The sequence below is a fragment of the Vigna unguiculata genome, chromosome 6, assembly GCF_004118075.2.
Source record: "Vigna unguiculata cultivar IT97K-499-35 chromosome 6, ASM411807v1, whole genome shotgun sequence".
Classification (NCBI taxonomy): Eukaryota; Viridiplantae; Streptophyta; class Magnoliopsida; order Fabales; family Fabaceae; genus Vigna; species Vigna unguiculata.
The window spans coordinates 31134529-31155246 of record NC_040284.1 but is presented as its reverse complement, the minus strand read 5'-3'; the positions used below and the strand labels follow the sequence as shown (position 1 = coordinate 31155246).

The 20718-nt window shown below is 32.0% G+C and overlaps 2 protein-coding genes and 1 long non-coding RNA gene across 3 annotated transcripts; 1 reads left to right on the top strand and 2 right to left on the bottom strand.

Moving 5' to 3' along the window:
* Positions 1-206: 206 nt before the first annotated feature.
* Positions 207-2445, top strand: LOC114187653. The gene is made up of 2 exons (XR_003605316.1): positions 207-635; positions 2208-2445. It is a non-coding gene; the product is annotated as an uncharacterized LOC114187653 (long non-coding RNA).
* Positions 2446-3375: 930 nt separating this feature from the next.
* Positions 3376-7852, bottom strand: LOC114187652 (ras-related protein RABA1f-like). Its single transcript, XM_028075959.1, has 3 exons — positions 7208-7852; positions 4096-4356; positions 3376-3979 (listed from the first exon to the last, which is right to left on the bottom strand). Exons 2-3 carry the CDS (start codon positions 4314-4316, stop codon positions 3547-3549), a joined length of 654 nt encoding a protein of 217 aa, XP_027931760.1. The 5' UTR covers positions 4317-4356; positions 7208-7852; the 3' UTR covers positions 3376-3546.
* Positions 7853-9946: 2094 nt separating this feature from the next.
* LOC114188977 (WUSCHEL-related homeobox 9-like) lies at positions 9947-12547 on the bottom strand. The gene is made up of 4 exons (XM_028077665.1): positions 12178-12547; positions 11089-11937; positions 10299-10498; positions 9947-10187 (listed from the first exon to the last, which is right to left on the bottom strand). The coding sequence occupies exons 1-4, from the start codon at positions 12305-12307 to the stop codon at positions 10182-10184; spliced, it is 1185 nt and encodes a 394-aa protein (XP_027933466.1). The 5' UTR covers positions 12308-12547; the 3' UTR covers positions 9947-10181.
* Positions 12548-20718: the final 8171 nt, after the last annotated feature.

Genomic DNA, 20718 nt, shown 5'->3' with positions numbered 1-20718 from the left:
ACCGAAAGTATAATCTAATCGTAAAATAAAAATAATGATGAATACTTTGTTATACACATACACTTAATATCAATTTTTGTGGTTAACATTTGAAACTAACTAGGAGAGTAAATTGTTCAGAATAGCGGAATCCAGAAATAAGTACTTTTTATGTTACACCGATCGAAGTTGAGATTATATATGATGTAAAAAGTGTTGGTGCATTTGAGACGCAAAGTGAAAGGAAAACATTGGAGTGACAGCACAAGATGAGTGAGAATAAGCCCAAAACGCATTACCCTTCTCCTTCTCCTCCTCCTCCTTCTTCTTCAGGTTCTTCAGGTGGGATTCCCACTCCCAGCGATGATGGCCCAAAAAAGTTTCCGGGGCCGAAGAGCTATATCAACCCACCAGAGAAAGAGATTCCAGATGCTGCCACTCTGAGGGATCAATGGAGGTATGCCATCAGGCAGTACAGTAAATGGTACTCTCACGCTTGGGGCTCTGCCATTCTTGCTGGCACTGCCTTCTTTGCCCTTGGCTGGATCATCAAGGGAGAAAATCCCATACCCTCTTTCAACACCAACACTCCCTCTTCCTCTCAAAACGACAAAGACAACAACACTCCCCCATGATGTCCCTTACCTGCTTTTCAGGTCATTTCTCAACTTCCGTAAAATTGTCGTTTCAAGCTCTCGTTTTTGTTTTTCATTCTTTCTTAGTGTGCTTTTCTAGGAACCCTTTGATTTTATTTTTAATTGATATTTTGGGTGTTGGGAATTGTAGATAGAAGCTGAATTGGGAGAGTCGGGAAAATTATTAAAGTTCGTCTTTTATTAATCTGCTTCCATTGTTCAATTACGAGGGTTCTTGGTTGAATTAGCTCTAGAGTGTGATGTTAGGGCTAGAGAACTTGTGTAATGCTTTGATGGCACTGAAGTGTTAATTTTCCCCTATTAGAAAGTGAATTCGGAGTTATATCTGCCAATGTTTCTGATTTAAAGTGTCAGTAGTCGTGGTTTTTTGTTGTGGTCTATGAAGACAAAGGTTGTAATTGATGTTAAAAACACAAATCCAGCTGTGCAAGAAAGCTTTTTGTTTATGACACTGTATTGATTGATGAACGGTTGAACCTTAGCTTCCATGAGTGTAAAACTGTTGCAAACATGTCCCTTGAAGAGTATCTTGCGGTTTCTGGATTTATCCACCAATCACCATAACATATAACATTGTCGCTTAATTAAAGATGGCTTGGGAAGATTGCATCTTTGGCCATGCTTGGTTGGACTTAAATTGAACTGGTGAGAAATGATTTTGTATAATTCTCTTCGCCCTTTTGGGGCAGTAATGAAATGACATTGTTGTACGCTATTTTGCTATCTCCTTTTGAAACTTTCTCTACTTTGTGTTGTGTGTGTTACATGGATTGAGTTTGGTGCTTTGCTCCTCTGATGAAACCGTAGTTTTTTGAAGTCCAAATTTTTCATCATATTTTGTCACTCTTGATGTACAGTATCACAGATAATTTGCAGGCTGTTGTCAATTTGTTTACTGTTATTTTTGGTCTTCGATATTCTGTGGGTTGATTGAACTTGGCTGCATATTGTTTGCTGCATTTATATTCTGGCTGGAATTGAGCTCAATCATTAATATATCATAAATATTTTCATACTTTTAGTTTAACTGCATTTTGACCTTTATGTCTAAATATCCCTCTGATAAAATCTGTATGAACTGTTATATCGCATATCCCTGGAGCAAGTTTTTGGTACTTCTATACGTACTCCCTTTGTAGTATTATTATTCTTAGTCGGCCACTTTTCTTTTATTTCTACGTATACAGTAAAATAGGATTACATGTTAGTAGTGTTAAAAAATTTGCCCTTGTTTAACAGGTACGTTATAGAATAGAATGGAATAATAAACAGGAGAAATTGATAGACCATTGTTCTTCCTGTCTTACCGGTCTGTGAAAGTCTTCTTCACCGTACTAGGCGTGTCCCATTTTAACCAAATGTTCGAATTGAAAATAGTTGTTCAGTTAGAAGCCTGAAATACAGTGAATAAAAATTCAGACTGATGAGTCGGTAATGCAGGGAAAATTTGGGTTTCGCCTCCTTGCTTTCATGTTCGTTAGATTAGCTGCTCTTTGCATTCATAAAACAAATTTGTTGACATCTTGCCCAATATCACATCCTTTATTTGTTCATGAAAACATCCAACTGCAGGCACCAACCACTGGAATCAAGCCACACATGAACGGCTTTTAGTTAACAATGCCATGCACCTTGCTTCCAATGGTCTAATAAGGAAGTTTGATGTTTATAATCAAGTCTCTTATTTTGCTTCTCTTGAAATAGTTTTTGTCCCTGTTTTGATATGGATATAAGGCAAAAGATTATGTATATTGAAATGCTTTAGCTATGTAATTAATGTGAGGAAAAAGATTGTGCATATTCAATGCTTCATCCCGACTTGAAATTTATGGCCGATTATGTTACTCTGATGTTTTGTCGAGGAGAGATTTGACGTGAAGGAGTTGTGAACAATCCATATAAGAAATTAAAATACTACTTTCAACCTAAAAGCCTAAAGAAATAGGTTTATTGATTTTTTTTTTTACTTATTATATGTTGTTCAATTTAGAACACATTTGAATTCCAGATTATGTATGTATTTTTTTGTTTTGTATTCTAAAATACAAAAATTGAAGGGGTTGCAAATTGAAATTATGGAGGCGCAGGAAGAAATGACCTTCTTGCGAGCCTTGTAACCTAAAAAATCAAGCTCAACTCAGTTTTGAAGAAATAATGTGCAAATTGGAAAATGGCAATAGCTTCTTGCACCCTCACAATTACTAATTGCACCTCCTCAATAACATAAAAGGACTGAAACACCCTTCACTATTGTACCATGTTGCTGCGGTCGCTGTTACCGTTTCCATCATTTTCCCTGTCCCTAGTGCAGAGGAAAAAGAGAGGAAGAACGTTGCACAAGGAGGAGAGAAAATGAAAAAAAAAAAAAAAACTTAATCCTAAAATCTCTTTTTGAATCATATTTCAATTAGGGTTTAGGGTTCCGAAAAACTTGTTCTCAAATATATTATATATACGTTCTAAAAAAATTTGTTTCAGAAATTTTATTTTGGAATGCATGTGTCAAAAATCTTATTTTAGAAATGTTATTTCAAAAATTTCAGAAAGTTTGTTTCGAAAAGTTTCAAGCACATGAAATTCGGATGTCATTTTGATTTCAGGGAGTGCATGAAGCAAAAGCCTTGAAAAAAATCAGAATTAACTTTGAGAACATGTAAAAATGAATTTGGAAAGCATGAATCTGCAGGTCATGGAATGAAAAAATCCGATAAATCTGAAAATAGATAAGATAATACCTTGATGAAACAACAACCAAAATATTTCTTAACATTTGAAATCTATGAACATATCTGAAAGTTGAGATTGTAATTTTCTCCGGACAGCCATTTTCATGTTTTATGGCTGAACTCTACATAGGATATGAACAGAACATAGGGTTGAAGTAAAAAATAGATAGGTGTTTGGTGCATGGTCAAGCAGAACAGCATCCATTCTGCTTCTCATCTGATACATCATAACGAGAGCCAACCTTTATGGTCCGTCCTTTTGGTAATGCGGCTGGATCGTCACCGATTTCAAGGGTCTTGGTGCTCACAACATTGTAGATCTGTGTGAGCAGTTCTGTGAAGGCATTTTCAACGTTGGTGGAGTCAAGGGCAGAGGTTTCCATGAAAAAAGTTCTTTCCTGTTCTGCAAAAGTTTTAGCATCTTCCACGGAAACTGCTCGCAGATGGTGCAAGTCTGCTTTGTTCCCAACAACCATCACAACAATTTTGTTATCCGTGTGATCTCTCAGCTCCCTGAACCATCTCGCCACATTCTCAAATGTAACATGCCGTGTAACATCATATACCAACAAAGCACCAACAGCTCCTCGATAATATGCACTCGTGATCGATCGGTACCTGAGTAAACCAAAATTTTATCATAATCTTTACTCATCTCGAATTCAAAATTAGGTTCTTGCTATGTCTAACTGTTCATCATGTTTCTAATTACAATGATAAAAGTTGAAGTTCACCTTTCCTGGCCAGCAGTGTCCCAAATCTGAGCTTTGACAACCTTATCATCCACCGTTATGCTTCTGGTTGCAAACTCAACCCCAATGGTGGACTTCGATAAAACGCAGAATTCATTCTTGGTGAACCTCGACAAAATGTTGGATTTTCCCACGCCAGAGTCCCCAATCAGCACAACCTTGAATAGGTAATCGTAATCCTCATCAGCTCTATAAGTCCCCATTAGCCACTACACGCACACCCTTTTTTCTCTTTGGAATTTGCTGCAGACAAAATCAAGGAAAAAAAAAAGAAGTGATTTTGATATGCCCCTTCTATCGGATATTCAAATGGGTTGCGGCGAATCTATATTTATTATCAAAGAAAGATACTTTGTTTTAAAATCCAGATTTGCAACAACTCTTGGTAAAAATGACAAACTGTAAAATGACAAACACAACTCCATTTTTCCAACTGTTTCCTTTTTTTTTTATCCTAGTTGCTACACTGTCATTCAGATTTAGTTTCTTTTTTATCTGGAGACCGTTTTGTTTAAATAGTATTTTTCTTTATTTGATGACTAATTTGCTGTCAAACTTTTAATGGAAAAAAGAAAGTGTCTTGTTATCATCTTCAATGACAGAATTGTATAAGTGTATGAATATGATTATTTAATTGCTTTATATTATATAAGAGTTTACATGGTCAAATAATCTCATCATTCGATTTAATTCAAAATCGATTAAACTGAGATTTTACTAAATCTCATCAAAATCTCTTCAGAATTATGCATGGGTGGGACGAGTTTTGTAAATTGAATTCAGGTTTAACTTAAGTAGACCAAAATTATGAAATAATAACGATAATAATTTAAGAAACAAATTCCTTAATAGTTAAAATTTGATGGTTATTTTTAGAGATCAATTAAATTTTAATTCACAAACAAATAATAATCTTTTATTTATAATAAAAAATATTTTAGATATTAATTATTTTTAATTTATAAATTGGTATAGATTAATTACTTTTTCTTCCTATTAATAATTTTGATGGAATCAATGTGTTTATGTTGAAATATAGTTGTCTAAAAAGTTCCTATATTAAAATAATTTTATTTATCATTTTTATAGAATTTAAATTGTTGTTTTCAATCTTTATGAAAATTTTAATTTCTGTAAAAAAAAAATTTCACCCTTCTAAAATTTAAAATAATTCATTTAGTTCTTAACCTTGGTTTTGATACCAACAAATAAATATATTTTATACAACTTTTTCACTTTAAATCTCATTTATTGTCTAAAGTTTACTTTCTCATCTTAAATCGTCACTGTATTGTATTTTCTAAATTTCGTAATTTCCTTACTCCTAGATCTCGTTTTTTTCTCTAAACTCTGTTTTTATTTTAATTTAGTAGCATTTTGTTTTACTGTTTTGATATTTGATTGAATATACATGTTTTTCCTTAGTTCTTATACTTGTTAAAACGTCTAAAATATTGATGATATTGGGAGATCGATTTCATTGTTGAATGGCAATAATTTGGTAATAAATGGTGATTTTTATTGAAATTAAATCAAGTGTTTATGTCATCTTATTCCCATGTAATAAACGAAAGAGAGTTTTATATTCTAAATTTCACGAATACAAATTTATATATCTTTTAGAACCAAAGTAAGAAATTATGTTTTTGAAAATATTTTTCACCCTCAAATTATAAACTCAACTTACTTTACAATAAAACATATTTTTTCTTAATAAAATGAAGAATCTATCTCAACTCAACTAATTTCAAGTTTTCTTTATTATAATTTGAATAATTGTTTGCTCAAACTCGACTCAATTTGACCAATTTAAAACCATAAATTATGAATTTACTTAGGATTTTTCACTCCAACATGGATATTCCTTTTACAACTACCGCTGCTAATGTTTATAGAGAGGTATATATGTATGCATCATTGTATATCTGAAAGATGCGGCAACTTTTATTCCAATCCTTTGAAATAAAACGATATATATATATATATATATATATATATATATATATATATATATATATATATATATATATATATAAAGTGAAAGGTAAAATCTTACCATTCACTCGAATAAAAATAACTATTTTGAATAAATACACACATACTCTCATTTTATTATTTTTCGAGATAATATCTAATTTTGGGATTTTTTTTGTCTAATAAATCAGAAATATCTCAAAATAGTCTGTATTTGAATTTTCTTTTGAAAATAGTACAGTTTTTAATAAAAAAAATTGACATATTATTCACAATATTTATTCAAATAACATTGTTTACTTTTCATGATCATAATCAGAATTTGATGAACATTTTTTTTTGTTTAATCATATTATTCACATTTTTTAAAATTTTTAAAATTTTTAAATTTAAAAAAAAAAAAACTGGCATGTGTCAAAATATGATTTTGTCACGTGTCAATTATTTATGTGAAAATCTCGATTTGGTCTCTGTATTTATTATTTTGTCTCAATTTAGTTCTAATCTCTTTTTAAACTGAAGTAATCTCATCTCTTTCAAATTGAGACCAACAATATTATAATGATATTTAAAAAATCACAAGCTTACACATGATAAAATCCTAATTTGATACGTGTCAACTGATTTTTCAAGAAAAAAATAAAGTAAAAAGAAAATTAAAAAAAAAATAAAAAAATCACGAGCTGACACATGTCACACAGTTAATGGAAAAAATCAAACTGAAACAAATTTTAAAGAATAGGATCCAATTGAAATAACTTTAAAATTGATGATCCAATTGAGATTTTGTAATGTAAACGAACGGAGATCTTCCGTGTGATTAAACCATAATATTAAAGACGAATGAGAGTTAAAGGGACTGTGTTAATTTGAAAATTGTTAAAAAAAAATTGAATCTAAATTTGGCTTTTGAGATATACGACGGTGTGTAGTGTTTGAAGAAGAAGAAAAAAGTATGAGAGGGATGAAGTTAAAAAGTGATAGCAAGTTCCAAGCTAAAGGTGGAAAGTGATGATTGAGTCCAAAGAGAGAGGAAGTTTAATCTGATCCTAAAAAACGCAGTTGAAGAAATGAAAGGAAGGGAGATGAAGAATCGAAAGCAAAGTGAGTGTTTGTTTACCTAACACCCTGGTCGTGGTTGGGGATATTGCTGCACCAAGTACAACATAAAGTCACTCTTTTCTTCATATTAGGCTCCACCACACACCAATATGCTCCTTTCTGTACCATCCTTCTGACCCCCAAAAAGTCTCACATGCTTCTTCTTCTTATTTCCTCAACCATCACCTAATCAAACTAAACACACAAAATCACAAATACCATTCACATCACACTACTAGTTTAGCCTCGACTCATCGTTGTAATCATTCAATTCAGTATGCCATAGATATATATATACATAGACATATGATAGTTGATGCAGAAAAAAATTGAGATGGTAAGAAAAGAAAAGGGATGTTGGGGTGTGACATAGCATAGAATAGCATAGCATAGCATAATGAGGATGATTAATTGGAGGTGAAGAAAGAGAGAGAGCGTGCAGTGCAGAGACATATCGAAATCGGTGTGTCAAATCGAGGCATCAAAACATGAGAGGAAACACTGTTGTGTTGGAAGAACACGTAAACCAATCTGTGACTGTACAACCTCTGAGTTGTGACCTCTCGTCAACAACCACTCTCCTGTTAATTTGATACAGACATTATGGGAAGGAAGAAAGAAAAGAAGAGTGAATGAGTGAGTGAGTTATGAAGACATGTTTTTGCAGTGTTTGTAGGTTCTTTCTTGGTTAGGTAGATGGGTGGAGACAAAATTCAATTTGGCAGTTTCTGTGAAAACGTTGGTAGCATTCCGTTTCGGGTCAGACCTTTCTGATTCGTGTAAACAAGATGCGCTTTTATATGCCATACACCCTTTTTTCTAATCACACTGCACATTCACAAATATCTCCAACTATCTGCAAACACCTCACTATGAAAAACTTTACCTATAACAATATCCAAAATCTACCTCCTCACACAAACTTACATGTTTAATGCTCTTTCTTTATGATATTTTTATGCTTTTTCAAGCTTTAACGTAAGGGACAATAATATTTTGACTATTAAATTTTGACAACTTTCTCTTACAACATGATTTGTCATCTTTTAAGTGATTTTGAAAGATTGAAATTGAGAAAAATAAAAAATGAAAAATCACTTAAAAGATAACACCTAAGATTGTAAGAGAAAATTGTCAAAATTTAGTAGTCAAAAGATCATTTTCCTAACATAAGTACAAGAGATAGAGAAAAATCATTAAACTTTGTTTCTTTTCTTTCTTTTAAATATTTTTATGAATTCGGCTACTAGAGAAAGGATTTGCTTATTTATCATGCAAGCTTCTGTTTCTTTTTTATCTCTTAAAAAATTTTGAGTTCCGATGCAAGATCAAGTATTTGCTAACGTGGATGAATTTAATGATATATCTTAAATGATTCTAATATTATATTAAAAAAAATACATTTTTAAGTTTAATTTAACTCATGTAATTTGTATGAAAAGATTTATATTTAAGATTATTTTATTTTTAGTTAATATGGAATTTTAAACTAAATGTTTTTTATCTTAACTATTGGATTTTCATGTGATTTTTTTTTCCTAAAATGCTTAAAATTATACAAAAACGGTCTTGAAATACTTCCTATAGAAAAAAGTACCACAGAACTAATAAAACAACTTCATGGATAAAAAAACAGTTAAATTAAGAAATCATTATTTCCCAGTCTTAGAAAAGTGACTTCTGCTAAAACATAGATGAAAAGAAAAAAAAATCAAATAGAAAGCAAATAAATCTCCATTATCAATTAATAAAAACATGATTGACAAGACTTTGAAAGTAATTTTATAATTCTATTGACGTATGTATCTTTGTTGTGAATTCTTGAACGTGATATGTATTTCAGAGTCATTACAGGCTATCAAACTTATCAGGCGTTCATAGTTCACATTTGTATTAAACTATTTGCTGAGACCATTCGTGATATTTATGAGAGGAAACTGAATCTAGGACTTTGTTCATTCGTTAAGAGAAGCTAATTAATTTCTGTGCTAACTTTCTAGCAACAACTAGCCCTGGAGTTTCTGAGTTGGAATTGAGATTGCTATTTCTTCTCTACAATTACCAAAATATTCTATTTCAAAATATAGATAAGCACAAGACGACTCACTATATATCCATCCAAAATTCTCAAATGCCATTTGTAATTTATATAGGGAATAAACTCTCAAATTAAGTAGTTTTCAAGAAATTACAACTTGTTGACTCAATTAAATAAAATTCTTGTTATAATCAAATATTTAATCTTTGACTAAAAAATTTCAAAGTTCAAAGTTGTAAACAATTATGGAATAAAGTTAAAAGCAAAAAAAAAACACTACTGTACTTGGAAATAAACATTTTTCACCATCTCAAAATTAGCGAATTTTCCTTGACTGATGAAAGAGCCCGTAGACCCTAAATATGCCTATGGCAATGATAATTCCCAACAAAACAAGTTTTATATTTTGGCTGAGATGTAACATTAGCAGTGCCGCATGTTAGTCCAAAAAAGCTGCGTCATGAACTAATAATTGTAACTTCTTGATTATTCACACGCAACCCCCAAACAACAACGTATCAGAACATCACCATTTATCTGAACGCTTCTTCAAATTCTAATAGCTAACTCTATCGTCTATGCAAAATTAAAACATACGGTTTCTTACATCATTTTCGGATCACCAGTAACTTTTTCTGATTGTCGATAATAGCATAACGAGTAAAGCACATAAATAACAATAACCCAAATAAAACATGATATATAGGTATTAACCATCATTTGCTTTAAACTAAATTAGGACAAAAGTTACACATGATCAGCTCAACAAAGTCATAACATCCATACTTTAACTCATAAGCAGTGTCTAGAAACCCCTATTTAATAACCCTAATAGTAATACACACGTAGAGATAGATAAGAAAAGGAAAAAAAAGGACAGAACGATCGAAATAGACAGAAAAAACACCATAACTAAAACCTTTCCCATGCATCATCATTCAGCTTTCTACTCTTCCTATATCTGCACAATGATGAAATATATATGTTAATAATGATAATAAAAAAAAAAACATTATGATCACATAAAATGAAGAAAAAGTTATTGCAACAGAAGCAGGTGTAATGTGCGCACCAAATAATAACATGCACCATGCTGGAGTGAATGAAGAGTGACACCCCATTGGTTTGTTAGCACAGGTTGACCAGTGGCGTGGATGAGCACAGCATCATCTCCAAAAGCTTCACGCACATTGAAAGGTCCCACCGCTACCTCGAATGCCACATCGTTAATGAACACCGTTGATCTCGCCGCAGCAGTTGGATCTCCCATGCCTGAGATACACACAAATATCTCTCATGTGCAAGTCGAAACACAAGCTACCACAAGTCAACTAAAGGCTAAGGCCAATTAAGGCCATGCACACGTGACCCAAAATTCATGCTACCCATCATCTTCAACCTAATCATTTTAAAACTTACATATGTTTTTATCTTATCATCAATCCATTATTCTGTATTTTCCTCTCTTTTTTTCTTCTCTTTTTATTATATAAAATATTTTACAGTAAAAAAAAAAATACTCTTGTTACTGGTATGGTACGCACTACTCATCCTGTCATCCATAACTATTTAATTATATATATCGAAAGTAACAAGCAACCAAGCCCTACTTAGAGTTTCACACTGTATATTTGTTACCAACTGGTTCAGGGCATGGGGAAAAAATGCATTGTTCAAGTCATTTCTGCAAATCGCAATGCTAATAATGAACTAACTCGTAGTATTGTGATGATCTCTTCTGATGCTTTTTTTTTTTATTAATCTTTCATGTTTTAAACTAATTTTATGAAAAGATAAAAATAAATTTATCGTACCGTATAGAAATATATCCAAAGAGAATGCAAAATTCTAAATAAAATTACCTTGAACTTGAGCAATGACGGGGGATAGAACAGTGGTGGATGAGGTAGTGATGGGAGGTATGGCAGAGGGAGTAGTAGGAGCTGTTGTTGTGGGAGTGACACAGAAATTAAACAGTGAGGGCTGGTGCATTATTTTCAGACTCTTGTCTTGCTCCAGATCTTTCTTTGAAGCAGCAGCACCATGGCCTACGATCTCACTCAGCAAGAGACTGGTGCAAGGACCAACGTTGTGTTGAGGAGGCGATTGAAGTTGAACAACATTGGACAGCTCCGAGAAACAAAACCCTTGTGATGCAACCGTACTAGGTGGTATTCCCTGCCCATGATGTTGCACTGGGAAGAAGAAACCCCCGGTTTGTGCGGCGGCAGCAGCAGGTGGTGGGGGTGGAAGCATAGAAGACTCGTGGTGAGTCTGAAAATAGGTCTGGTTCACAGAAGTAGTTGGAGAATTAGGTACCACATCGGTGACGTTAGAGAATCCGATGGAGAATACCTTGGTGGGTATTAATTCTTTTGGAGAGGATTTCTCAGAGGAGGAAGATGAGGATGATGGTGCAGTGATCTGGGGGAGAGAAGTGGGGTTTTGTTGAGCTTCAAGGTTCTGGTTCTTGGAGTTTTGGAGATGGCGAAGCTTGTGTTTGCTCCTTGATTTGCGGTTCTGAAACCAATAGAATACGTTTGCATCACCCACTTGGCCATACTCTTGTAACTGTGCCCTTATCTTTCTTATCTCATCCCTCGGAGGATTCACCATTCCTGAGTTGAATATAGCTTCCAGAATGCGAATTTGCTCAGGTTTTGGATTCCACCTTGGCTTTGGCTCCGGACTTCTCTCTTCACAACCCGTACCTGTAGTGTCAAAGAAACAAACAAAAAGAGAGAAAATAAAAAACACAAAAATGTTATGAACTTTACACATATAAATCGTGATATCTACCTATATTTTATGTATATAAAGAATATGATGAAAACGAAGTTGTAAGTAAAAGTGAAGTGCATGGTACATATATTTCTGGGTTGTAAATGTTGTAACGTAAAAGGGTTAATGATAGGTAAAGAGTGATGTGAGAGGTTGAGAGTGTGGCAAACCTGAAGTGTAAGGGCTTCTGTGGCAACCAGTTGAGATGAGGGAGGGGTTGATGTCATGCTGCCATTGGTGGTGAGGGTTGCAGGGCTTAGACTTGAACATGCTCGGCCAGTGTCTATTAGAAGAAGCCATGATGGTGGTGGAAAATTACTGAAGTGAAAGTTAATAGATAGGAAAAACGGAGAACGAGATGAGAGAAAGAAAAAACAATCTAGAAGCAGCAGTGGTTTTTGTTTCTCTTGGTTTTGGGTGTGAACTGAAGTCACAGGACCAACATAACGTGGCTTCTTATATAGGCTCTTCACCTACCCTAGGGTGTGTAACTGTGCATCTCACCGATCTTATCATAATGTTAATAAGAAGTTGGCATCTAGTAGAAAGAAAAGGTACAAAATTATTCACATATATCGGAAGTTAAGTTAACACGATAAAATGAAAGATAAAAGGGGTATTAAATAAAATATATAAAAATGGAGGAAAGGGCAAGAGGAATCGGGTGTGAGAAAGATGAACTAGAAAGGAAAGGAAAATAAATAAAAGGGAATGACGATAAGAAAGAGTACCATGTCTCCCATCCCCTGCTATATAGGTAGCTTTTGCATAGAAAGAACTTTTGCATTAATAGTGTGAAGAAAAAAAGGGTTTAGTGTGTGTGGAGGTTCTTTAAAGTACAAGGAAATTCCCCCCGGACGAGAAGCAAATGGAACATGGAAAGGAATAGATGCTGGGGACTTAATTAGGAATCTTGTTGTCTGAGAGATGACAGGGAAAAGGGTGTTAATGCTAGGGCTTTCATGAGTGAGAGAGAAGAAGGGTGGGGTTCTGATCACTTTGTCTCTTTCTTTTACCACATTTCTTTGGGGGAAAGGAAATGAGAGTGTTGGTGACTTGGGAGTGCTAGCAGTGTATTAATAATGGGTGGGGGAAGAAATAAGTGTGGGATTATTCTAATGGAAGAGGTTGTTGTGGAAATAAATACGACTCTTTCAAAGTCAAGAATACTACTATGTGCTCTTTTGATTGGAAAGCGGTGGTGGCTTAGTAATTGCAACCTCTTTCGCTTATTTTTGCCAAACAATGGATCAAGAGCTTTGGATTGACTCGAGGGACCATATTTATTGTCATTTTTACACTCCTATATATTTTTCTCCTCTCAAACTCTTCAAATACACTGTCTGGTTCACTCACCGAGAACATCCAAGCAACCCAAATTCATTCAACAAATTACTACATTAATTATCAATTCAAACCATTAAGCTTTCAACTGTTCGTTGCTCTTTAGCTAGCTTTCAACTGTTAATTCAAAATTACTCCCATTTAATTCTGAAAATATTCCCAAAGTGACTTTTCAATTTTGTAAATTTAGTTTCTAAAATATATAATTCTCTTCTACAGAAGAACTAATCACTTTGTAATTGAAATATTTTGGATTTTTCTTTCTAATTTAATTTAAAAACAAACACTTTCGGAGTTAAATTTCAGAAAGTCTAGTTCTTGATTTAGGAAGAAAAAAATGAACAGTGACTTGAAATCTTGGAAAAAAATCTCGTATACCCCTCTTTTTTAAATAAGCTTGGAATATAAGAACAATAGATAATTCTATTTAATAATTAGGAAAATAAGGTAGAATAATAAACTCGTGAACAAGGTAGAATAATAAACTCGTGAACAAGGAATCGCGTATAAAAATTCTGATATGTATCAGACATAATTCAATTCAATTCGTTTATAAAACTAAAGTAATCAAACTAAAGGAATCAGCCTTTTAAGAATGAATTTTAGGTTGTCCGTTTTCAATGAGATATCAGAGACCTTGTTTAAGATACAACAAATAAAACCAACATTGAAGGATACATTCAAACCGAAAAATGGTCCTAAAACTTGAAAAATGTTCAGAAAAATAAATAAAATCTATGACTTGAGATTGAAAATTAAAGAGAACCAAATCGATTAAAGTCACAAGAGAGTGTTAGAGCACAAGTTCACATATTAAAAAAAAAGGTTTATCTAAAGTTAAAATATGAAAACATTTGTAAAGAAATATATAATTAATTTACTTCACTAACCCAGCCTAGACAAGACCATTCACAAATTCTACAATAACGGCTTTCAATACGCAAAACTATATGAGGGGTTCAGTGCATTCTGATAGTTTAGCAACAGTAATGCATTCTCTGTTATCCAATTATCACTGTCTTCTCATATACGTACTCGTCTTAAACAGTCTACTCATCAAATCTACCAATACTTTCCCAACAACATATACAAATATCCAAATTTCATTGCAGTTTTTAAGTCACTGTTTTTTAATTAATCAGATTCAAATTTGCACTGTCCATTTTTTTATACAAGTAAAGAAACGTAACTCATGAAATATGGTGTATAAATAAAAACATATCCACTGGAGTGAACATATCAGGACCAAACACAACCAAAAGGAGGGGCAACACGTGACAGATGTGATATGACGTAGACTAGAAAAAAAATGTCCAGATTTCATATATATATATTGATTTGTCCAAATTCAAAGTGGCAAGAATATTCGAAAATAAGCACATTTAATTTATTATTAGATTCTAACATAACATAACATGGTCGTGGAAGCAAAGCAACAAGAAAATATAAGTAAAGGTGTAGCAGAAAGTACATCCAAGAAAGAAGAAAGAAGAAAGAAGAAATAGGATGAATTTAAATATTGAAAGAAGGTGTGTTATGAGAGGACGTAAAAAGGTTGTATTTTTTGAATAGATGGGTATGATGAGTATAGTTATGGTTTGACTATGGGAATGAGTGAATGGGTTTGGTTGTGTTGTGTGGTAGAAAAAGAAGGAAATATGATACAAGGTTGCGATTCAGCTGTCATTCTGAATGACCACACACTGCCTTCGGAAGATGCATGCATAGGTAGGTTGAGACCCTATATATACTCTTTCTTCTCTTTATGCAAATCCTGCCATGGAAATCGAATAGACGTCAACAAAACAATCACCAACTATGAAATCACACATTTTCCTTCTCTTTCTTTTTCTTTCTTATCATGGAAACCAGATTCAACTAAACCTCACCCTTTACTCAATACATATATATACTATTCACTCAGGACAGCATATAAATCATTACGCAAAAAGTGTTTCAATAAAACTCTCAAATTTGTTTTTAACAATTCTAACATTCATATTCTTTTAACTCCATATAAATAAATATTTATCCTCATGAGTAGCTATTATCACTGACTACAGTACTACATGTCTAATTGCATCCTTTAACCCCGTCTTCTGACACACCAGTGCCTTTAAAATCTAAAGTGAAGATAATCAGTTTATCGAAAAACAACTACTATTCTTTATGTCTTAGATCAATAAGTATATAAAAACAAATATCTTAAACTTTGCTTTTGCTTGTACTTTTGATTAATTGGTGGTTCTAATACTAACTCGGTGTCGCTCCCAGTACCACATTTGATCTGTATGAATTAGAACAACATAAAGCAGTGCGAACTGAAGGCATCCACGTGTGTATTTGTTGTAAAAGCCCTCACAAGTATCCAAACAGAAGGAAATTGGTTTAGTTAGTTCCTTGGTGTTATGAGTTTTTGCAGTTGGATCATTTATTGCAGAATCTGATTTGATGAAAGGCAGAAAATGGCATGGAAGAAGCTAGGTGAAAGGCATAATATATAAAGAAGTTGAGCGATTAGGGATGAAGAAGGGATGATGCATTAAATATTAAAGTTGGATGAGCAGAGAAAGTGAATATATAAAAATTTACATAAATGTTTTGATAGGTTCTGACATATGAAAGGGGCAGGGGACCATGCATGGCGAAGTCTCTTTTGTTTCTGTGAATCTGTGATCTCTCTCATGCCTCTCTGTTTGGGGGAGACAGACAGGAAACTAGGCAGAAAATTGGGACTACAATCGCATCAAACAACTTTAGCAACTGAAGTAGACCTTCCTGAGAGGTAGCATTACTTTGATTAGTGTAGTGGCTCCAACTTTTGGAACCCCATTTGGCGTTTTGGCCATAACTCCACTAACACTTTTTTATTTATTAATATAAACCTAGCAAAGTGCAAAACGTGCGCAAGCAAGTGTACCCTGTGAGCAATTATGAAGCAAAATCAAGCTATATATATAGTAACTATATCCGTACCATATTCCATATACATAGAGGCATTGCAGAATGCAGATACCCCATTCCTTACCTCCTATTTTTCTCTATAATGCCATTAATTATATCTCTTTGATTTGCACTTCTACTTCTAGTTGTAGGGGGTTGATTCTCTGAACCACTGGCCACGTATGTATATATGTATCTACATATTTATTTATTGCTTTCCTTTCTAATCATCTTTCCCTTTTTCTGTTCCCACCGTTCTGTCTGCACCAAAAATGAGATGAAAATCAGTAAGTAATCTCTTCCTGGACCACCTCTGTACCTCTCTAACTTGCGTTCAACTCTCTTCTCTCTGACAACTCACTGTTCTCATCGCACCTCTGTTACCAAAAACCTTCCTCCCTCTACCTTTCTTACTGCTCCCATAACCATGATTATAGTTTCAGTATCACACAAATACGCACCTTCTAAACTTTTAACTTCGCAACTAACACCAAACAAAATATGATGCTTTATTTAGTCAAACACAAAGGGAAACAATGTTAAATTTCTATACAAAATGACACAAATATTGTTAAGAAAGAAGACAGCAGGAAAAGGGAAAATAAACATAACTTAGTTTTTTCATAAAAGAAAAAGGGGAAAATCATTCCCCCACATTCTTCTGTTATGCCTACCTCTGTTTGTGCAGAGATAAATGACCAAAAGTATTATAACATTATAAACTAAAAATTAAAAAAACACCAACAAAAATAAAACAGATGGTATAAAATAACACTAAATATAATTGATACATGAAAAATTTTACACTAGTAATCATGTTTTAATTTCCCCAGTCAATAGCAAAAAATAAAAACGAAAATACGACTTGCATTTTTGGGAGAAGAAGCTTACAATGTGAGAGGGAAAGAAAGCATCCCATGTTCCCCAAGTTTCTACCATAACATATTATGAGAATAGACAGGAAAGATATACTATTTTTATGTATGATTTGTCTGTATAAATATTATATCATCGTAATACAAAATTTTACGGTTTAAGGTTTATGGATAATATTTTATTTATATGTCGCTAATTTTTTTCATTTTTAGGATTATTCATCTCATGCTACAATTACTAATGGATACATATTGGATAAATATAAAATAAGATATTAAATAACAATAGTCAAATAATATGTATGTTAGAAATAAATTACGAAATTAAGAATTAAATAAAAGTAAATATAAATTTTTGAAAATTTGAAAATTTTAATAGAAATAAATTACGAAATTAAGAATTAAATAAAAGTAAATATAAATTTTTGAAAATTTGAAAATTTTAATAATTTAAATGAGATGTGCTGTGAGATAGTTACCGAATACAAATACTAAATGAGTTTTGGAGTATCAGAGATATCAAAATTTATAAACTATCTAACATAAGTCTATTGAATCTATTTGAGATGGTTACTAGGACAAATATGAAAGCAAATATAAGACAAATATGTAAATACATATCTTCATCCTTGTACCTAATTCAAAATTTAAATATTATTTATATTTATACTCGTACACGATTTTTCTATTAAAATCGAAACGAATTCGAACATTATCAGTGAAAACTAATTCATTTGTCATCCCTGAGACAAAGAGTAAGCTTTCAGATTTGGAAAAAAGAAAATGGGTGCTCTTAGAGAAAAGGGTGAACCCATTTGTCATTTGTCTTTGTTCTTTCTTCAATGTGTATTGGGTATGGGCCAATGTATCCCTTTGAGGTTGAACCCAATAAGCTTGTAGTGTAGTTTCATTAAAGTTGGGGGTTTCTCCCTACACTCCCAAACATTCTTCTTCTGTACCCCAAAAATTACAGTTTTGACCCTAATAGTTGAAAGAAAAATATGAAACGGATTTCAACATCCGTTTCATTATTTTTTTTGTTTTTCTGTGAAACGGATGTCAATATCCGTTTCACATTTTTCTGAAACAGATCTCAACATCCGTTTCATGGACTTTTTTGTTTGTTTGTGAAACGGATGTCAGGATCCGTTTCACATTTTTCTGAAACGAATCTTGACATCCGTTTTAATATTTTTTTTTTTATGTTTTTTAACTCTTTCAACTACCGAGATAGGTAAAAGATTTATTAGAGTCAAAACTGCACTTTTTGGAGGTATAGAACAGTATTTGGAGGTGCAGGGATAAGCCCCTTAAAGTTCTCTCCTAAACCAAGCCCACTTTTGCAACTTTATTTTTCTGAATTTTTAACATTTATTATATCTTTGTTATCAACTGTGCCTTTTTAATTTCTATAACTAAATTTAAAGGTGTATATAAGAGATTAAAACCATTTGACATAATTTTATATCTTTTTTATCAATTAATAATTTTTTATTATGCCAATTAATATAATATATAAACATTAAATAGAATTAAATGTGTTACAATAAACCTCCACTTAAATCCGCACTCATTTAATTTCACATTTCGTATAAATCTGCATTTAAAAAAGAAAAAATTTCAAATCAATAATTTATGATTTTATTTTTATAAAAATTACGTAAATCATTTGACATTCCATTACATTTTGTTATATATATATATAATGGACTAATTAAACTTATTTATCGATTCAATAGAAGCCCAAAGAGATGAATTGAATAGGGTTCTAAATAATGAGAGATATGTGAAAAACAGGTCCGATTACATCTATTCCTAATCCTAAATAGAATGGACGCAGAGATCTATATGTAAACTTAGTATCTATTTAGATATGCTCGAATGTGGTTTAATTCGATGCAAAGCAAAAAACCTTACCAGGGCTTGACATGCCGCGAATCCTCTTGAAAGAGAGGAGTGCTTTCGGGAACGCGGACACAAGTGGTGCATGGCTGTTGTCAGTTCGTGCCGTAAGGTGTTGGGTTAAGTCCCGCAATTATATATATATATATATATATATATATATATATATATATATATATATATATATATATATATAAAGAAAATATATGAATAAAATTAAAATAACAAGCTTTTTTTTCCCATAACTTTTTTATATTATCATATATTTTTTTATAATTCCTACAAATTGTTTGTACCTACAATATTTCATATTATAATTATATGACATTTGACATTTTATATTATAATATAATTCTTAAAATTTTATAACTTCACATTCTAATTAAATCCATGTCAAACTCTGAATATCAATTATTATTAAACTTCTTCATTTTGATGATCATTTTTTGATTTTCTTACTCCTCTCTCTTAAGAATTATTTTATCTCTTGTTATTCTAAGTGAATAAGACAATGAATTTTATTTTACTTTTAATGATTTATTATTCTCTATTTTATTTACATTTATTTTAATTATGGGAAATTTCTTCCTTTTTATTTTTATTGCATCTTTTAAATTTTAAACCATTTTTATATGCATTTACTATGTAGATGGAGAAAAAAAAGGTAAAATAAGAAGTTACTCAACTATTTAATTCAAATAAAAAATAATATATCTTTTAAATCGTGTATATTATCTTGAAAAACAAATAAAAAGAAACTAGAGTATATATTATCTTTCGAACAATACAAATTAAAATAAAATCACTTTCCATTCAAAATTTCAAAGTCCTCCGAAATTTCTGAGTTCTCTCTCTCTAAAACATATTGCAAAACATAAATAATCCATTAAAATTTAACATAAATATAAATCTTCACTCCTAAAAAATAATCGAAAATTACCAATATTCGCTCTATTTTCTCTAAAAACACCAACACACATGACTAATTAACAAGAACCATCCCTAATTGCATTATGCGTATTCAACTTAAGTCAATTTACCATTCAATAGATCAACGTATTCTATATTTGAGCAGGTTAGGAACCACAAACTCCTCTTTCCCAATATGTTTATGTTTGAAGTACGCTCTTTCTTTATTTATATGTAATTCAACCTTTATTTTCCTCTGCGTGCACGGTGTACACACTTGTTTAAAAATAAAAAGATTAAGACATTTTATGTTTCTTCAAATACGCATATTTAATATAAACCCAACTGCACTTAATAATCTTCTATTGTTTCGTGTAGCCCATCGTTTTAGCACTTTTTATTAGTTAATTTAATCCCTCGTGTATTTTTTTTTTTTTTTTTTTTTGACAGAGACCAAGTTAGTGGAGAATAAAAACGAACCACTAAATTTATCTCGTCGTAATAATATAAATGTCCAATTTTAGTCTAACATGAACTAACCATTTTTAAATCAGCGACTAATCTAAACCTTTTCTTATGATCCATTTTTTCCATGATTAAATTATTTGGATATTTAACAATAGGTATTTTATTGACTTGAAGAACCTACTTATTTTGTAGATTCTGTTTCTAATTTGGCTACAAAATGGTCCGAAATACTTTAATTTGACATTTTAAAATGTCTTTGTACATATTGGT